This window comes from Dipodomys spectabilis, unplaced genomic scaffold (assembly GCF_019054845.1).
Source record: "Dipodomys spectabilis isolate Male_0828 unplaced genomic scaffold, ASM1905484v1 ptg000187l, whole genome shotgun sequence".
Taxonomy (NCBI): domain Eukaryota; kingdom Metazoa; phylum Chordata; class Mammalia; order Rodentia; family Heteromyidae; genus Dipodomys; species Dipodomys spectabilis.
The window spans coordinates 146,979-166,725 of NW_024870864.1; the positions used below are offsets into that span (position 1 = coordinate 146,979).

The following is a 19,747-nucleotide window of genomic DNA, read 5'->3' on the forward strand; positions in this document are numbered from 1 at the left end:
AAAAATTAAGAGTGACCAAGTAATAGTATCCTTATTGAAAATTATATTTTATTATTTTGTGTATGTGCGTGTGTGTGTGTGTGTGTGTGTGTGCGCGCACGCGCATGCGTGCACACGTGTGCGCTTTGCACCCTGGTCCTGGGACTTGAACTAAGAACCTAGGTTCTGTCCCTGAGTTTTTCTGCTCAATATTAGCCCTTTTGCCACTTGAGCCACACTTCCACTTCTGGCTTTTTCTTATGGGAGACAAGAGTCTCATGAACTCTGCTGCCTGAGTTGGCTTCAAACTGTGACCCTTAAATCTCGGCTTCCTATGAGTAGCCAAGATTACAGGTATGAGCCACCATCACCTAGCTTTTTTAGATCTTCTAATCAAGCTAAACGACATCCAATTTCACTTTGATGTTCATGGCTGCCAGTTCAGCCACAAAATACCGGAAAACGTAAGGCACAGAAACAGTGTCAATGGTGTCACTGCGATTACACAGGGTGCAATTGTACTTTCGGTTACGCATGGCAGACCAAGAAGGGGGTGGCTTCTCCAACAAAGGAGAGAGCAGACTGCCACATCTGACACACACATGAGCTACCGAGCCGTCAGAGCAGTTGAAGAGGCGGTCATGCAGAAGAAACGATGTCCCATGAGCCAAAAGAGCATCCCGTTCCATCTCCCCAAAACGGATTCCACCCTGGACATTTCTTCCCCCAACAGGCTGGTTGGTGACTTTGTCCCTAGCTCCAGTTGTCCTAACCTGAAATTTGTCAGATACCATGTGGCGTAAACGTTGATAATAAACTACACCTATGAAAATGTCTGCTTCCAGTTCCACCCCACTGATGCCACTATACAACCTCTCAGTGCCATAGTAGTTATAGCCGGCAGCCTTCAACATCTCACCAAAGTATTCTAAGGCAGAGTTCTCTTCAGAGAAGATGAAGGGTGTGGCATCATGGCAGAGACCATGCAGAGCTGCAGACTTTCCAGCCATACTTTCGATTAGCATGCCAATGGTCATACGGGATGGAAAACCGTGAGGATTGAACAGAATGTCAGGCACCATCCCACTCTCAGTGAAAGGCATGTCCTCAGCTGGCCACAATCTGCTCAAAATGCCCTTCTGCCCATGACGACTGGCAAATTTATCTCCAATAGTTGGGTTCCGGGGGACTCGCATGGTGATACAGATACACTTGAACTTCCCACTCCCAGAATCGTTGCTGCACACTTTGATATTATCCACTACACAATTTTCTTTACTCCTAGGGAAAAATAAAAACAAACATGTAGCAATTATGCTATTTGCTTAAAATTACTGACAGTCTTAAGTTTCATTAATGTAATTAGGACTCATAAAAGGTATTCATAAAACTTAATTGTCACTTCGGCCCACCAACAGGAATAGAGTTGATATCCCTCTAAATCAATAACCCTATTGTTTATCTGAAAGATCACCAGAGGCAAATCAGATGAAACATTATTATGAAGGCCTACTAAAATCATTTACATTATCTTATGTTGTAAAAGCCAAAATAAAATTTTATTTTCATCCACTCATGATTCATTCCTGTAATCCTACCTATGTAGGAGGCTGAGATCTGAGGATTTTGGTTCGAAGCCCATTAACTTAAAAAAAAACAAAACAGGAAGTGGAGCTGTGGCTTAAGTGGCACAGTGCTAATCTTGAGCAAAAAGGCTGAGACAACACCCAGGACTGCACAAAAATAATTTTTTTTTTTTTGTACGTTGTGGGGCTTGAACTCTGGGCTTGGGTGCTGTCCTTGCACTCTTCAGTTCAAGGCAAGCACTCTACCACTTGAGCTACAGCACCACTTCCGGTTGTTCTAGTGGTTTATTGGAGATAAGAGTCTCACGGACTTTCCTGCCCAGGCTGGCTTTGAACCATGATCCTCATATCTCAGCTTCCTGAGTAGCTAAGATTACAGGCGTGAACCACCAGAGCCTGCCTTAAATAAATAATTTTTAATGAGGCATAATGAACTTAGTATTTTATCTCTAGGAAATAACCCCTAACACTATAAGATCAGAGTTCCAATAGGTTTTGAAAATAAATACAGAAAACTCACATATCAGACTGTTCAGAAAAGCAGATAGAACTTTGGACCATTTAAGCAATGCCAGTTTAGCTCTGACTGAAACCCTAATTGCCATGGTTTGAATGTCTGTGTCCCCTCCAAAGCTCATCTCAAACCTAATCACCACTGTGGTGCAACGAAGAGTCAAAGCCTTTATCTGTACCAAATCATGAGAATGGGACTCTCAGGAATACACAGTGACCTGAGGAGTCATCCACTCAGCTGTGTCCTTCTACCTTCTCCTATGTGAGACAGTGCCCCAAGAGGAGTAAGTCCTCATCAGGCAGTCAATTCCCAGCCTCAAGATCTGTGAGAAATAAATTTACTTTCTATTACTCAGTCTTAATTTTGTGATGGTAATAGGCATAAAAGACCGTAACTGAATTACTACTTATTAATTTTTTTCAAAACTTCTGTAGTTAAAAGATAACTAAGCGCGCATGTGCGCGCGCGCGCGCGCACGCACACACACACACACACACACACACACACACACACACACACACACACACACACACGATACCTGAAATAGCACAGAACTGGGCAAGGTGACTCAAGCCTATAATCCTACCTACCTGGGAGACAGAGATTGGGGAATTACAGTTGGAGGCCAGCCAGGACATGGAAATTCACAAAACTCCATCTCCATCAATGGCTAGGTGTGATGGGGTACACATGTCATTCCAGTAACATGAGGAAGTACCATTAAGGGAGATCTCAATCCTGTTGGACTCAGGCATAGTGAGATCCTATCTTGAAAATAATCAATGTAAAAAGGGACTGGTGGAGTAGCTCGAGTAGTAGAGTGCCTGTTCAGCAATCAAAAGGAACTTAGTTCAAACTCCAGTACTGTCAAAAAACAAAATCCCAGGGCTGGGAAGGTGGTTCAGTGGTAGAGTGCTTGCCTTGATGCATGGAGCCCTAGGTTCGATTCCTCAGCATCACATAAGCAGAAAAGGCCAGAAGTGGCACTGTGGCTCAAGTGGTAGAGTGCTAGCCTTGAGATGAAGAGCTGAGGGACAGCACCCAGGCCGAGTTCAGGCCCCAGGACTGACCAAAAAAAAAAAATAGAAAAGAAAAAAACAAGCCGGCGCTGGTGGCTCACACCTGTAATCCTAGCTGCTCAGGAGGCTGAGATCTGAGGATTGTGGTTCAAAGCCAGCCCAGGCAGGAAAGTCCGTGAGACTCTTATCTCCAATAAACCACCAGAAAACTGGAAGTGGCGCTGTGACTCATGTGGTAGAGTGCTAGCCTTGAGCTGAAGACCTCAGGGACAGTGCCCAGGGCCAGAGTTCAAGCCCCACAATCGACAAAAAAAGAAAAAGAAAAGAAAGAAACCCAGCATAGAACCCCAAACTTACTTATAGTAAACCACGAAGTTCTCCCCAGTGTTGAGGTTTAGGTAGCTGTAATAGGGGTCTCCGTGTTGCAGCTTTGCTCCTATGAATGGCAATCCATCATCATCTAACTTTTGCACAATCCGTGGGTCACCAGGTTTGACCCCAAACACAAGACTATCATCTCCTTGTTTGATCTTTTCAGAGAGGTCTATGAACTCAGACTTGTAGACAGTTCCATGCGCAAAGCCTCGCTCCCAAGAAGCCTTGTTCACAATCTATGAGATCAGAGAATATCAAAGAATGAGAACAAACAGGATTTAAATTTTTTTTTAAAAAGTCAGTCAGGTGGTATTCTACTAAAATTTGATTTAGGTAAACTGGTGCTTAATTTTAAAACTCTTTATTTTTCAAATTATCCAATACTATTAAAACCGAGACACATTAATAGCTAATAATACATAAATGTAAAAGATAGAATCAAGACCATACTCATTCAATATTTGCTAATAATATGTACTGAAATACGGAGGAGATATGCATGCCTGACTGTTCAGTAAATCTCCCTCAAGGTCTACCACTTTTCATTTAGACCAAGAATTAACTAGTCAATGGAACAGTTGTATGCCCAATACTAGATACTTGGGGACAGATAAATATTCTTTCAGTGATCACACACACACACACACATACACAGGACTGGAATTACACCTGGTAAAACTTACCATGGCATCTTCCATATCATAGCCAGTATAAGAAATCACAGCAACGATAGCATTTGTTCCTATCGGATAGTTATCCATGTCATAATAGTCATACATGAATGGTCTTACTAAAGGACTTTGTGGAGTCTGAAGACGGTAGAGTTTATTATCAGATCTGTCTTGGTAAGTGAGAAGTGGAAAGCCCATAGTCTGTTTACCTACAGAAAAAATTAAAAGAAAAAAATCTGTGCATTTTTGTGATGTTTAGTCCTCTGTTATAAAGGTGTCATATTAGACCAGAAACAACTAACCATTCACCATTGAAGGTGGTTATGTTTACTACAGATTAATACTGTGAAGTATCTGCATGAATCATCATGCCCAGACCCTGAAAACCATACCACTGCAAAGAAACACAAAATGACCTTTAATGCTATTATGTCTATTTGTGATACATTCCAAATAATTCTGTATTTACGGGCACAAGAACAGAAACAGTAAAGGGACATATAAAGGCTATCCACAAGCTACAGGGTATTTCTGAGAAAAAGGGGCAATTAAAAGAGGATAGCAACTATTCTAAAAATACTTGAGTTAATAAAAATGTTAAAAATGTGTAAATTTTGGGTTGTAGGATACAGGAGTATAAGTAAGTTTCTTTGTACTACTTGTAGGATACAGGAGTATAAGTAAGTTTCTTTGTACTACTTTATAGACAATCATTTCAGAACAAAATGACTTTAGAAATTAAAATATATAAAACTAAATATATACACATAATGGAGCTTTAACAAGTTAGGAAACAGGATTTCAGCAATAAAGGACTACCTTATATACATTTCCCCATGACCTGAACCACTGAGGACTAACCAGAAAATGAAAGGAATTTATATCTGAGCAAAAAGAACTGTCATAAGTGAACTTGTTTTTCATTTTCCGGTTACTTTATTTTTCTTTTGCCTCCTGGTGCAGTGTAACAACTGTAACTGAGAAACTCACAGCCTTACTGCTCACAGAGCCTGACAGCAACTAACAGCAACTACAGATTTCAAAACCAAGAGAACTATAGAGAGCCTTAAATTCTGCACATAAACTGAGTCCAAACTTTTGGTGGATTCCTGAACTACGTGTGCATGAGACATGGCCAACAAGCCCACCCAAGACTAAAAGCCTGTGCGTCACCTGCTGTGTTCAGCCAAGGGAACAATCCATTAAAAGTAAGCAACTAATCCTCTTCAGTAAAACCATCATGCAGCTTACGGTTCTAAAAACATTATTTACAATGTCCTTGATACATTGTTACTGGCCATACAGAACAGTAAAACATGATCTAAATGCAAGAAAAAAATCTGAACCAGGTATAGGAGTTGATACTTGTAATTCTAACTACTAGGAAGGAGAAAATGAAAAGGACCATGGTTTGGGGTGAGCCGAGGTAAAAAGTTTGAGACACCATCTCAATCAATATGCTGGAGGTGGTAGCATGTGCCTGCCATCCCAGCTACACAGAAAGTATAATTAGGAAGATCAAAGTCCAGCCTAGACTGGCCTAAGTGTGGGTTCCTATCTGAAAAATAACTGAAATAAAAAGGGCTGCAGGCCTAGCTCAAAGTGGAAGTATGCCTGACTGGCAAGCTAGAGGCCTGAATTCAAACCCTGATACGCATTGTTTTTTAAACTGCAACAAAGGATGAACAAATGCAGTAATAGTACTCATTACACACTATGTTCAAAATGAACTATACAACTTGTGGATGGTGATAGAAGGGAAAAACTAGAAGAGGATGGGGGAGGGAGGACATAGCCTAAAAAGAAATGTACTCATTACCTGACTTATATAACTGTAACCTGTAACCCCTCTATACATCACCTTTATAATAACAATTTTAAAATGAAAAATTCAAAACAGTTAAAAAAATTGCAGCCAGGCACCAGTGTCTGATACCTATAGTCATAGTTACTTGGAAGGCTAAGACTGGGAGGACTGCAGTTCAAGGCCAGCTCAAGTACCAGAGTTCATCAGACCCTGTTCTCAACTGAATGTTGGGCATGGTGTCATGTGCTTGTCACTTTATCTGTGATAGGAAGCATAAAACAGAAATAAAAATAGAAATAAAGTAAAATAAAATGAGAAGAGATGGGAGGGAGGGAGGGAGGGAGGGAAGAATGGGAAGAAAGGAGGGAGAGGGCAGGAAGAAGGAAGGGAGGAAAGGAGGAAGGGAGGGGGAGGGAAGGAGGGAGGGAGGGAGGGAGGAAGGCAGGGAGGGATGGAAGGAAATGCCATACTCAATGGTTTCTGGGACAATGTCAAATGGTTTACCATAAATGATACATAATGGAATATTTGAAGAGAAAGAAAAGGCAGAAACAATAGTTTTAGGAATAATCATAGTTAATCTTCCCAAAAAAAAAACCAGAAAATCTTAAGGACAGAGGGAAAATGGCACACTGTACACAAGAAAACATAACTACTCCTTTCTAATTAGAAATAACAGATCAAGAAGAGACAATATAGCAACTTTCAAGTGCAAAAAAAAGGAAATGTCAACCAAAATGGCATAGGCTGTGAAAATTTCAGCAAAGTGCAAAACAAAGGAACATATAGCCAACAACCTGCATGAGAAATGCAAGGGGTGCCAGGTGTGGAGGTGGCACCTACACTTGGGAGGCAGAGGCAGGCTCTGAGACAGGAGTTCAAGGGTAACCTGAGCTACAAAGTGAGATCCTGACCCCCCAAACAAAAAACAAACAAAAATGAAAATTTTTCAGGGGTAAAGGAATTTGTGTGTCGCAAAAACCTGAATCTCCACAAGATATAAGCAACATAAAATGGTAATTATTCGAGTGACTCTAATGACTGTATCCTCTAAAAACCCAGCCAACAGGATCTCAGGGGAACTCAAAAGTTATGTACCATCTATAAGGTAAATGATTTTCTTTTCTGTAAAACTGTCAATATTAGCCAGGTGCTAGGGGCTCACACTGGATTCCTACCTACATTCATATGTAGGCTGGGATCTGAGGATCACAGTTCAAAGCCACCTTGGGCAGAAAAGTCTGTGAGACACTAAGTTCCAATTAACCATCACAAAGTGGGAAGTAGAGCTGTGTTTCAAATGGTAGAGTGATATAGCCTTGAACAGGAAAAAAAAAAAAAGTCAACATTTAAAAAGCCCCAAACAAGATAGATATTCTACATTTAAAAAGACTATGACAATTAAATATATGATCTTCAGTGGATGCTTGATGCACAGAACAAAACTGTCATAAACTGGACTAGTCTAAATTTGGGTAAGACCTAAAATAAGAGTATCAATGTTAAATATTCTGATTTTGACAATTACCCTTAGCTACGCAAGTGTAGGCCTTTGTTGGGGATAAATACTGAACTGTGCAAGGAGGGGACCACTGTTCCAGTAACTCATCTTCATGGAAAACCCCAGTGTAAACTGAGAAACAGCTGTCTGGGAGTTTCTCAGCCCTACTCTTTGCCACTTTTTTCTAGGTTTGAAAACACTTCATTTTCGTTTGTTTGTTTGCCAGTCTTGTGGCTCCTCTACCACTTGAGCCACAGAACCACTTCTGGCCTTTTCTATTTATGTGGTACTGAGGAATCAAACCCAGTGCTTCATGCATGCTAGGCAAGCACTCTACCTCTAAGCCACATTCCCAGCCATTTGAAAACACTTCATAATAAATTCCAAGTGCTTTTCTTCTGTCCATGTACTTTCCCATCACCTCCTTTGGCCCACCTTACCCATCTGGCACTGGTACATGTTGCGGGGACTCTGGTTGTGATCAGAGAATGGGATGAAATTGGCGATCACACTCAGCAGGCTATGGGGGAAGAGCTCCTGGTGAGTGGTAATTCCCGCAAGAATCTCATCTTCAAAGATAGCAATGTTCATGAAGAGCTGCAGGAAAGGAAGTTGAAGTAGTTCAAGGGATGATATAACCAGGACTGCCACTCTCTTAACTCTTCCAGTGTCTCAGATGTAAGCACTGGAAGACTCCAAGGATACTCTCCTTCCCCAGCACCATGAACCCTAAAGAGACTCACTGTGAAGCACAGGAAGTTCCCACAGGCTGGGAGGGAGTGGGAGGGAGAGATAGAGTGAGTTTAACAGTGTTTGTCCCCAGATGGGATAGGGCCAGGAACAAAGGAGTTCTGGGAATTGGGTAGAATGAAACCACCAAGTCTCCCTCAGGTTTCATGGAATGAGGCAAGACATAAAAAATGCTTAGTGCTGGTCACAGAGTAGGGAAGCAAAGTTTAGTTTTCCCTTAATCCCTTTAAAAGACACAACTAAACCCCTGACCGTTGTATATGATTCAAGCACTCAGCCATTCATCACACATTCTAGGTACCTGTTCCATAGTTCCAATCAGTTCTTCTTTGCCTAGCTCCAAGTTCTGCACAGGCCGTACCAGTCTGCAAGGAGTGGTGAAGAGAAACAGCCCAGGGTACAGACTTGGCTTTCCTGTCATAGGGATAAGGACCACCTCCATCCAGGGAGAAATCTTTTTCTCTCTCAATACCTGTTTTCAACAAAAATAATTCAATGAAAAATAAATAGTATGCTTCACATGCCACTGCCCCCCCCTCCCCCCCCCCCCCTGTAACCCCCTTCCACTATCGCCACCAGAAGGCAGGTTAAACCAGGGGGCCAAGCAGTATCTTAAGAAATTAAATCAGGCCTGTGCTCCAAAAACATGGTTGTCCATGACATTCCCATCCCCACATCCAAGGCCATCCACCCCACATTCAAGAGATGGCACTTTGGGGGCTCAACCATTATCAGCCAAGCAGTTAGACTGGAAAACAAATAAGCCAAATCTATCCTCAGATGTATGAAATACAGATTACTGACTTCACTTTTAATGTATCACAGGAGAAGACCTTAAACGATGTCAGGTGGCCTTGTGGCCACCAGGTTAACTAGAAAAACTCAAAACTAAAGGCCAGAGGTACAATAAATCACAAAGACTCAAGATCACCTTAAAACGCCGGAGAGAATCTTCAATGCCAGGAGCAAGCTCCTTATCCACCCAGCCCACCATGACACCATCCAGCAGGACTGGGTAGCACTTGCCATAGGGCTGGTGTGGTGTCCCATCAACTGGAGTGACTCCTAGCAAAGGGAACACACAGAATGATCACATCAGGTTTTATCCAACATTTCCAATGCCCTCTAGGTAAGTTTAACAATTGCTTCATTGATTCCCTAGGACAAGCATACTTTTTTTTTTTGTTGGTTGTGGCGTTTGAACTCTGGGCCTGGGTGCTGTCCCTCAGCTCTTCAGCTCAAGGCTAGCGCTCTACCACTTGAGCCACCACAGTGCCACTTCCGATTTTCTGGTGGTTTATTGGAGATAAGAGTCTCACAGACTTTCCTGCGCGGGCTGGCTTTGAACCGTGGTCCTCAGATCTCAGCCTCCTGAGTAGTTAGGATTACAGGCGTAAGCCACAGGCACCCAGCACAAGCATACTTTTGCACTGCTGCCCAAGTACAGATCACTGTGGTGAAGACCCAGGCTGGGGACACAGGGAGGCTTTGCATTGTCTACCTTTCTGCATTTTGATTTCTGATCCACCTGAACTTATTATTAGCCTCTTTAAAAAAAAAAAAACCTAATTGCAGTTGATCATTACTTGCAAATTTGCCTACTAGGTATATTTGTAACCACAAAATTAACAAATGGGCACTTTAAGGTCCTGAGGTGAAAATACTTGGGTTGCCTGGAGCGTATACTCTGCCTTCTGGTCTCATCTCTCCCACAGTAAACAAAGATCTTTTTAGAGATCTGTTCAATGCCACAATTTTTGCTTTTTAAAGTATGTTTACAATGGCCCTCAAGTGCAGTGGCTAGTGTTCCTAAATATAGGGTAGTTGTAAGTATTTTACAGAGAAAATATGTGTGCTAGGTAAGCTTACAGTTACAGATACTGTTGGCCAAGAGGTCAATGTTAGATGCACAGACACTGGGCCCTAGGGGATCCTCTAGGAATAGCCGTTCAGTACTCATTAATCCTGCACTGGTGATGACTTCATAGAATATAAGGACTGCACACTGGGCTGATAGAGTGAAGCAAGTGGTAGACTGTCAGCATAGCAAGTGGAAGGCCATGAGTTAAAAAAAATAAAATAGGGGCTGGGAAGGTGGCTCAGTGGTAGAGAGCTTGCCTTGCATGCATGAGGCCCTGGGTTGATTTCTCAGTACCACATAAGCAAAAAGAAAAAAGTCGAAAGTGGCACTGTGGCTCAAGTGGTAGAGCACTAGCCTTGAGCTGAAGAGCTGAGGGACAGTGCCCAGGCCCAGAGTTCAGGCCCCCGACCAGACCAAAAAAATAAGTAAATAAAATAAAATAAAACAAACACCAAAACAACCAATCCAAGGACTATAAATAACAAGAATTGACTATACTCAAGATAAAAAGCACAATTTCTCACAGACCATAGCTACTTTCTGAAGAGAGTCAAGTGTTTTCCTGAGTATTACAGGGTACCCAGTGTTTCATCTGTCACCCTAATATGGCCAGGTCTAGTTAGTCTTTTCTGTCTTCCTCTTTAGTGTCAGAGCAAATAACCTTTCCCATCTGTTCTTCTGTAATAGAATCTGCTTCTTATCACTGCATTTTTTTGTTTTATCCTTTTACCCTCTCGTAGACTGATTTTTTAATATGGTTTTTACTGTAAAAATACTGTACAGAGGGGTTACAGTTACATGAGTAAGGTAATGAGTACATTTCCTATCGAGCATTGTTGCCTCTTCCTGTTTTTCCCCTACCATCCCTTCCTTCCCCACCTCCCCAACTACCCCTCACCCAGCGAAGTTGTAAGTTCGTTTTCAACATAGTGTCATGTACATCTCATTGTTACAATGGGTCAACCTGTATCCCTTTGTTTTTTCCCCCGTCCTTCCCCAAATTAGAAAAGTGTATATACAAGATACATGGCATGGGAATTAAATACAGTGAATACGAGTTATACCGTGGGGGAGGAACATACAAAAGAAACAAAAAAATCACATAGTACATGATAAGTACATTCATTTTGCCAATCCTGGGGCTTGAAATCTGGGCCTGCGCACTGACCTTGAGCTTTTTCACTCAAGGTTAGCACTCTATCACTTTGAGCCACAGCACCACTTCCGGCTTTTTCTGTGTATGTGGTACTGAGGAATCAAACCCAGGGCTTCATGCATGCCCTCTACCACATGCAAGTACTCTACTACTAAGCCACATTCCCAGTCCCTGATATTTGGGGGTTTTTTGTTTTTGTTTTTGTCAGTACTGGTATTTGGATTCAGGGCCTTGGCCTTGATAGGCAGGTGCTTTAACACTTGGGGCCATGTCCTTTGCTGACAGACATTTTTAAATCCTAGTAGAAAACAAGATTATTCTTTTCCTTATAGAGTGAATGGACAAGTTATATTGACTCTTACTTATTGTGTCTGGGGGGCCCCTTCTCACAGATGACTCTAACTGGAGAAATACTTTTTACACAGAAATTTCTTGACCCCAGACTCAAAGTTCATCTGGTTGCTTGAGAATAGCTACCAGCTGATCCCTATGAGCTGGAAGTTTTCTTTACAAACATGAATCCCACTGGAAACCCCATACCCAGACTATAAAAGACAAAGATTCCTGGATTCTTTTTTTTTTTTTTTTGGGGGGGGGGAGGGTGGACCAGTCGTGGGGCCTGAACTCTGGGTCTGGGCTTCAGTTCAAGGCTAGCACTCTACCACTTGAGCCATAGCGCCACTTCTGGCTTTTTTCTTTTTGCTTATGTGGTGCTGGGGAATCGAACCCAGGGCCTCAGGAATGCAAGGCAAGTGCTCTACCACTGAGCCACCTTCCCAGCCCCCCTGGATTCTTTTTTTTTGGGTCCAGTCGTGGGGCCTGAACTCTGGGCCTGGGCGCTGTCCCTCAGCTCTTCAGCTCAAGGCTAGCGCTCTACCACTTGAGCCATAGCACCACTTCTGGCTTTTTTCTTTTTGCTTATGTGGTGCTAGGGAATCGAACCTAGGGCCTCATGCATGCAAGGCAAGCGCTCTACCACTGAGCCACCTTCCCAGCCCCAAGATTCCTGGATTCTAAGTAACTAGAAGCCCCCAGGACTAAAACACTGATATCTCAAGTATTTTCTAAGTGACAACCAGAAACCCCTAGGAATAGAAAAGGCTGATTATCTTCAACTGGAAGGTGACATCAAGCCAAATATCAAGCCTGAGAAAAAAGAAGAGTTTCCAGTCAAAGCAGCGATAGCAGCTGCATGGCCACCAACAGCAAAGGTTACTTACCTATCTGATGAAAACAGGATACATACAGTAGACAAGTACATTCTTACCTCTTCCTCTAGACCAAAACTGTTTTCTACTTAGAGATGCAGGAGTCTAACAAATGATGCAGGGAGAGTGACTCCCAAAAATACACAAAACCCTCTACTCTCTTCAATCTAACTGCTAGTCTATTTCATGTTTTAACATATTTGTTTTAAGGTAGAGAAGTAAATACCAACAACATTTCCTCATTTTTCAAATAAGAAGTTAAGAAAGTAGCTTAACTCCTCCATGGAGGAATAAGAATCCTTTCAAGACTTGAGGCGGTAAATGACATACCCAAGCTGCAGAGCAAGGCTGGAATAGACGTTGTATACACAGACTGTGTAACGACCTCACATATGGCAGTTAAGTGGTTCATTAGTCCACAGGGCTCCCCATCTGGGGTGTGCACAGGACAAAGGAAGCCCCAGGACTCAGGCAGCAGTCTGCGGACTGTGGTGGTCCTCATCTTCGCAAAAGCAGCTCCTCTGTGCACACAGCGGAAATGGGAGAGATAGCGTATGAAGTTCAGCTTGTCAGCCACAACACACAGTCCTGAATCTTGCAGGAAGCCGAGACCTTAATAAAATAAAAACTTACTCAAAACCAGGCCAAACTTAACACAAAAAACACAAAACTGTTTGAGATGACAAAACCCCAGAGCACTTTACAGATCAAGAGTGGGTTACTGAAATATGCTCTATATTAGTTCTGATAAGTGCAAATAAACAATAAAAAAATGCATTTTTAGGGCCAGGAATATGACTTAGTGGTAGAGAGCTTGCCTAGCATCCATGAAGCCTTAGGTTCAATTCTTCACAACCACATAAACAGAAAAGGCCAGAAGTGGTGCTGTGGCTCAAGTGGTAGAGAACTAGCCTTGAGGGGCTGGGAAGGTGACTCAGTGGTAGCGAGCTTGCCTTGCATGCCTGAGGCCCTGGGTTCGATTCCTCAGCACCACATAAGCAAAAAAAAAAAAAAAGCTGGAAGTGGCGCTGTGGCTCAAGTGGTAGAGAGCTAGCCTTGAGCCGAAGAGCTGAGGGACAGCGCCCAGGCCTAGAGATCAGGCCCCACGACCGGACCCCAAAAAAAAAAAAGAACTAGCCTTGAGCAAAAGAAGCTCAGGGACAGTGCCCAGGCCCTAAGTTCAATCCCCAGGACTGTGAAAAGAAAAAAATGTATTTTTAAGATTTACAAACTGGGGGCTGGGAAGGTGGCTGAGTGGTAGAGTGCTTACCCTGCATGCATGAGGCCCTGGGTTCGATTCCTCAGCACCACATAAGCAAACAGAAAAAAGCCGGAAGTAGCGCTGTGGCTCAAGTGGTAGAGTGCTAGCCTTGAGCTGAAGAGCTGAGGGAGAGCACCCAGGCCCCATGACCGGACCCCCCCGCCCCCGCAAAAAAAAAAAGATTTACAAACTGTACCACTGACCCTAACAGTCTCCTCTAGCACAACTTTCACTCTTTTAAGAGAAAATTACACAGTTGATAAATAGCAATTAAATTCATCTCAGATGTCTGGGAATGTGACTCAGTGGTAGAGTACTTGCCTACCATGTATGAAGCCCTGGATTCGACTCCTCAGTACCACATAAAGCAGCAAAAAGCCAGAAGTGGTGCTGTGGCTCAAGTGGCAGAACATTAGCCTTGAGCAAAAGACACTCAGGGTCAGCCCAGGCCTTGAGTTCAAGCCTCAGTACTGGCAAAAAGTAAAAATTTGAACATTAAATTCATCTGAGAGAAACAATTATGCACAAGCATTAACTAACATGCTAACAATGGACTGTATTTTCATGAGAATTGGATTTAAGGGTATGGGAACAGAAATCCTGTCTAAAACCCTTCAAAGATACAGATATTTAGCATAAAATTTGTCTTTACCAAAAGTAACTTTACCATTAAACCAGACATATTATACAAATAATTAGAAAAAAAAGTAAAATTATCTATTAAATTTCACCTGTTTTTGAACGCAGATTCCCAGTAGCAAGGAGGTATTCAAATGGTCTTGTAAGGTCTGCTCCCATACTAAAAATCTTCATCAAATTTTCACTGTTTATGGACACATTGGTTTTCTGAGCCCTTTTTACTAAAGCTATTTTAATAGACACTAACCAAGTTTCCATTTTTTCCTAAAAGAAAAAAATTAAATTTGAAACAGTACTTGTTTTAATTTTTATGAATTTCATTTACTCACACATAATTAAAGCCACTAATACATCTGATGGGAAAACATTTAAACCACAAACCTGAAAAAATAGTTCTGTGTGTGCATATGTGTATGTGCGTGCATGCGTGCGTGTGTGTGAAGCTGTCCTGTGTACTGCAAGAGTAGTTTAGCAGCATCCTTGGCCTTTACACTACTGACAGCCAAAACCATCTTCAGTCCACGCGGGATCAAAGCACCAGACAAGGATTGGGCAGAACCAATCAAATGTGTTGGTTTGGCCTTAATTCTCAATCAGAGCCAAGTTATTTTTTAATTTTTTTAATTTATTTATTTATTTATTTATTTTTGGTCCTGGGGCTTAAACGCAGGGCCTGGGAGCTGTCCCTGCACTTTCTATATCAAGGAATGCACTCTACTACTTTGAATCACAGAGCCACTTCTGGGTTTCTGGTGGTTAATTCAAGGTAAGTCTCATTGACTTTGCTGCCCGGGCTACCTTTGAACCACAATCCTTAGATCTCAGCCTACTGAGTAACTAGGATTATAGGCATTAACCACCAGTACCAGGCTTAATTTAAAATTTTAACTTAAACACTTTTACCAAGTAATCAGAGCAGCTTTAATTCCCAAAACAAGTCACCACAAACCTTTGAGGCCAAGGCAGCAGTCAAGCAAGAATTCCAGATTTCTATCCAATTTCCCAAATTAGATCTAACACCAAGTCACTTAATATGCTTTTTTTTTTTTTTGGTCAGTCGTGGAGCCTGAACACTGGGTCTGGGTGCTGTCCCTCAGCTCTTCAGCTCAAAGCTTTCACTCTATCACTTGAGCCAGTGCTACTTCCAACTTTTTCTGTTTATATGGTGCTGAGGAATCAAACCCAGGGCCTCATGTATGCAAGGCAAGCACTGAGCCACCTTCCTAGCCCCTAATGTGCTTTTATAACATTGGAAACATAAGCTGAGCATTGTGGCTCACGCCTGTAATCCTAGCTACTCAGGAGGCTGAGATGTGAGGATTGCAATTCAAAGCCAGCCAGTTAGGAAAGTCCACGATACTCTTATCTCCAATAAACCACTCAGAAAACCAGAAGTGACACTGTGGCTCAAGTAGTAGAGCACTAACCGTGAGTTGAAGAGCTGAAAAACTCTGAAACATAATGAAAAAATAAATAGTAGGTGAAAAAAAGACAAAAAGGAAGAAAGCCAGAGGCAAGGTCCATACGTGTGCCAAAAGCTCTGGAGACTAACATAGGAGTCTGGGAGCTAATCTCTTTCAGAAGCATGCCTCAAAAACAAAAACAAAAATCTATTCTGCTTTATTTTAGTTGATACATAATATAAAAAGTGAACAAATTCTGGAGCACAGAGTGATGCTTCCACCCAAATATGCACTATACAATGACCAAATCCAGGTAAATATCGTTCTCTTTCTAGTTAACTTGCTAAGATAAGAAACTATTCCCAAAGCACACATTAGGAAACAGGAACTCTTCATATTCCTTCAACCTCACATCAAACCTCTAGTCAACAAGCAATGTGTACAAGCACCAGAGGCTTATGCTTGTAATCCTAGCTACCCAGGGGACTGAGATCTGAAGATCGAGGTTCAAAGCCAGCCCAGACAGGAAAGCCCATGAGACTCTATCTCCAATAAACCACCAGAAAACCGGAAGTGGCCCTGTGGCTTACGTGGTAGAGTACTTGCCTGGAGCTGAAGAGCTGAGGGACAGCGCCCAGGCCCTAAGTCCAAGCCCCATGACCGACCCCCCCCCCAAAAAAAAAGCAGTGTGTGACAGAACCACAGTCTTGGATGAATATATTTCAGTGTGAGAATTTTTCAGGCCTTAGAAAGTTAACAGAATGCATAAACTATGTGTTACCCAACAGCCATGGTTTTGTTAACACTGAGGCACCAACTGACAGGTCATCAAATACACTTCTACAGTAAAATGCACAAATTCATGCCAAGTAGAGTAAGAAAGTTATATGCAACCTCCTGTAGGATCAGGTCAGGTTTTACTGCCAACTATCTTTTTTGGTTCTAGCATTTTCTGTTGTCAGAATAAGATATGGAATGGGATTTGTTTGTGCTGACTACACACCTTACAAGTAGCAGAAGGAGCAGGACTGTCTATTAAAAAGCCTCCCTTAGCCGGGCGCTGGTGGCTCACGCCTGTAATCCTAGCTACTCAGGAGGCTGAGATCTGAGGATCGCGGTTCAAAGCCAGCCCGGGCAGGAAAGACCGTGAGACTCCTATCTCCAATAAACCACTAGAAAACCGGAAGTGGCGCTGTAGCTCAAGTGGTAGAGCGCTCGCCTTGAGCTGAAGAGCTGAGGGACAGCGCCCAGGCCCAGAGTTCAAGCCCCACGACCGACAAAAATAAATAAATAAAAAGCCTCCCTTGGTGTTCAACAGTCTTTGAAGAAAAGCCAGTGACACTTCAGGAAACAAGAAGCCACACCTACCTTGTCAGAGAAAGGCAGAGGGGTAGCTCATCCATGTCTCTCACTGTCTCTCCTTTCCCCTTCCTTGACAATACCAGAGTTTGAACTCAGGGCTTTAAGCTTTCTAGGCAAGCACTCTATCACTTGAGCCCTTTTGCTTTATTTACTTTTCAAATGAGAATTTGATTTTGCTCACAGCTGATCTCAATGGCTTCCCACAAACTGAGACCACATGTGTCACTAATTTTTTTGGCCAAGCTGGCCTTAAACCAAGATCCTCTCCATCTCTGCCTTCTACTAACGGATTACAGGTGGCTCCATCCAGCCTTCCCTCAGCATCAATCACATGGAAAAACTGAATGTCTACTGACTACATGCTAGATAGGCTACAGATGATTCATGTGATATCTCTCTGTCATGTACCTTCTGAAGATTTTCTTCAAGTCTCAAAATCAGAGGTTTACAAGGTTAAATATAGCTGGTGAAATCAGATCTGTTAAACAATAAATTATCTGAAATGATAACCCAATTTTCACTTTATTGCCCACGCTGATGACACAGGTAACCTCAGTAACAGCTTGTCTCTGATGACACATTGCTAAAAGGTAGAATCAAAGGGAACACTGTGCTACCCTATATGAACAGGACAAATGGGTATAGTTATGAAACATAATGTCTTTACTTGAAAGGCCAGAGATAACAAAAAACTTCCACTAGGAGCCGGGCGCCAGTGGCTCACACCTGTAATCCTAGCTACTCAGGAGGCTGAGATCTGAGGGTCACAGTTCAAAGACCATGTGGGCAGGAAAGTCCATGAGACTCTTATCTCCAATTAACCACCAGAAAACTGGAAGTGTGGCTATGGCTCAAGTGTTAAAATACTCGCCTTGAGCTAAGGAGCTGAGGGACAGCACCTAGGCTCCAAGTTCAGGCCCCATGATGGACCCCAAAAACAAAAAACAAAAAAAAAACCTGAGTTCCTTTTTTTATTTTGGGGGGGGGGGGGGCGGTCGTGGGGCTTGAACTCTGGGCATTGGCCTTGTCCCTCAGCTCTTCAGCTCAAGGTGAGCACTCTACCACTTGAGCCATAGCCCCACTTCCAGCTTTTTCTGCTTATGTGGTGCGGAGGAATCGAGCCTAGAGCCTCATGTGTACAAGGCAAGCATTCTTCCACTGAGCTACCTCTCCATCCAGAACTCAGTTTTTTCTTCAACCTTTTCTGTCATCCATCCTGCTAACTTATCTCTTCAATCTCATCTTTTAAAGGGATGATATGTGAAAGGCCATCAAATTAACTTCCTATGACATCATGTTCGAGCCATTCCAGTTCTGTACACAGACTTACACTCTGTTCACAGCACAGCTGTCCTGTGCCACCACTGCGAATGCCAGTAAGTGAATACCAAACCACTGTTCCTAGGGAAACATGAGGCTTGTTCTTGCATGTCTTGGGTCAGCTTTTTTTTTTTTGCAGGCACTTGGGTTTGAGTTCAGGGCTTGAGCGCTGTCCCTGAGCTTCTTTTGCTCAAGGCTAGCACTCTGCCATTTGAACCAGTGTCATTTACAGCTTTTCCCTAAATAGTTTATTGGAGATAAGAGTCTTAGACTGTCCTGGGTTGTTTTTGAACCATGATCCTCAGCTCTCAGCCTCCTGAGTAGCAAGGACTATAGGTGTCCAGCTCTGTCATAATATTCTTAATCGATCAACACATAAAACCTTTTGTGTGTTTTTGTTGAAAGACATCTTATTTAATATGTAACTGCTTTATTAACATTGAACTCACAGTTACAACTCAGCTTTCTTGCATTCAGGAACAGCAGATAGCCTATCAGTAACAGGGGCCCATTTGAAGAGTAAAAATAAAAAGAATAAAGATGCAAAATATATGGCACTAAGTAAAGCTCAACACAGACCTGTGCTTTTAGTTAGCTGGGGGAAGGCAAGGGCATTGCTGTGCTCATCCTCAAGGGAACACATGCTTTAAGAGACTCAAATTTCACCTCTCTGCCCATGTTTGTGAATAGCTGAAAAAGTACTGGGTATTGATAATGAGTGGCCTTACAAGTAAATTTTACTGAGTAAATCTGAAACACACAGTGAGGATTAATTGGCTATACATACGTAAATAAGCTATGTATACTTTAACGACCAAGATTGCATGTCATCTTTAGATTACATAATATTAAGCAAAACTGGTATTGGTGGTACTCAGCACACGGGAGGCTGAGGTAGGAGGACAGCCAGGGCTATAAGAGACCTTGTTGAAAAATATTCTGAACTTGGTAGCTAGGTGTGGGGGGGGGAGAGGTGTGGGCAGGGAGGAGTGGGAGGAACAGACGCATGGTGTGTGCACGCACACGCGTGCGTACACACACACATTTCTGAACCTTGGTAGCTAGCGAGGCATGTGGGGGAGAAGGGTGGGCAGGGAGGAGTGGGAGGAACACACACTCACACACACACACACCAGTCCTGTGGCTTGGACTCAGGAGCATTTTGTTCAAGGCTAGAGTTCTACCACTTGAGCCACAGCTCCACAGGCATTTTGCTAGTTAACTGAAAATAAGAATCTCATGGGCTTTCCCGTCTGAACTGGCTTCAAACCATGATTCTTAGAGTTCAGCTTCCTAAGTAACGCAGCTTCCTAAGTAACTAGGATTATAAACATT

The 19,747-nt window shown here is 42.7% G+C and overlaps 1 protein-coding gene across 1 annotated transcript in view; it reads right to left on the reverse strand.

Annotated features, from left to right (window-relative positions):
* Nucleotides 1-375: 375 nt before the first annotated feature.
* The window catches only part of Polr1b (RNA polymerase I subunit B), a 30,858-nt gene continuing 11,486 nt past the window's right edge, over nt 376-19,747 (reverse strand). The window contains exons 8-15 of the mRNA XM_042695526.1: nt 14,420-14,591; nt 12,758-13,039; nt 9,134-9,267; nt 8,504-8,674; nt 7,893-8,049; nt 4,157-4,353; nt 3,456-3,709; nt 376-1,260 (exon numbers count right to left, since the gene is read on the reverse strand). Of these exons, the coding sequence (XP_042551460.1) occupies nt 378-1,260; nt 3,456-3,709; nt 4,157-4,353; nt 7,893-8,049; nt 8,504-8,674; nt 9,134-9,267; nt 12,758-13,039; nt 14,420-14,591 (2,250 nt within the window). The 3' untranslated portion in view covers nt 376-377. The remainder of the gene's footprint in view (nt 1,261-3,455; nt 3,710-4,156; nt 4,354-7,892; nt 8,050-8,503; nt 8,675-9,133; nt 9,268-12,757; nt 13,040-14,419; nt 14,592-19,747) is intronic.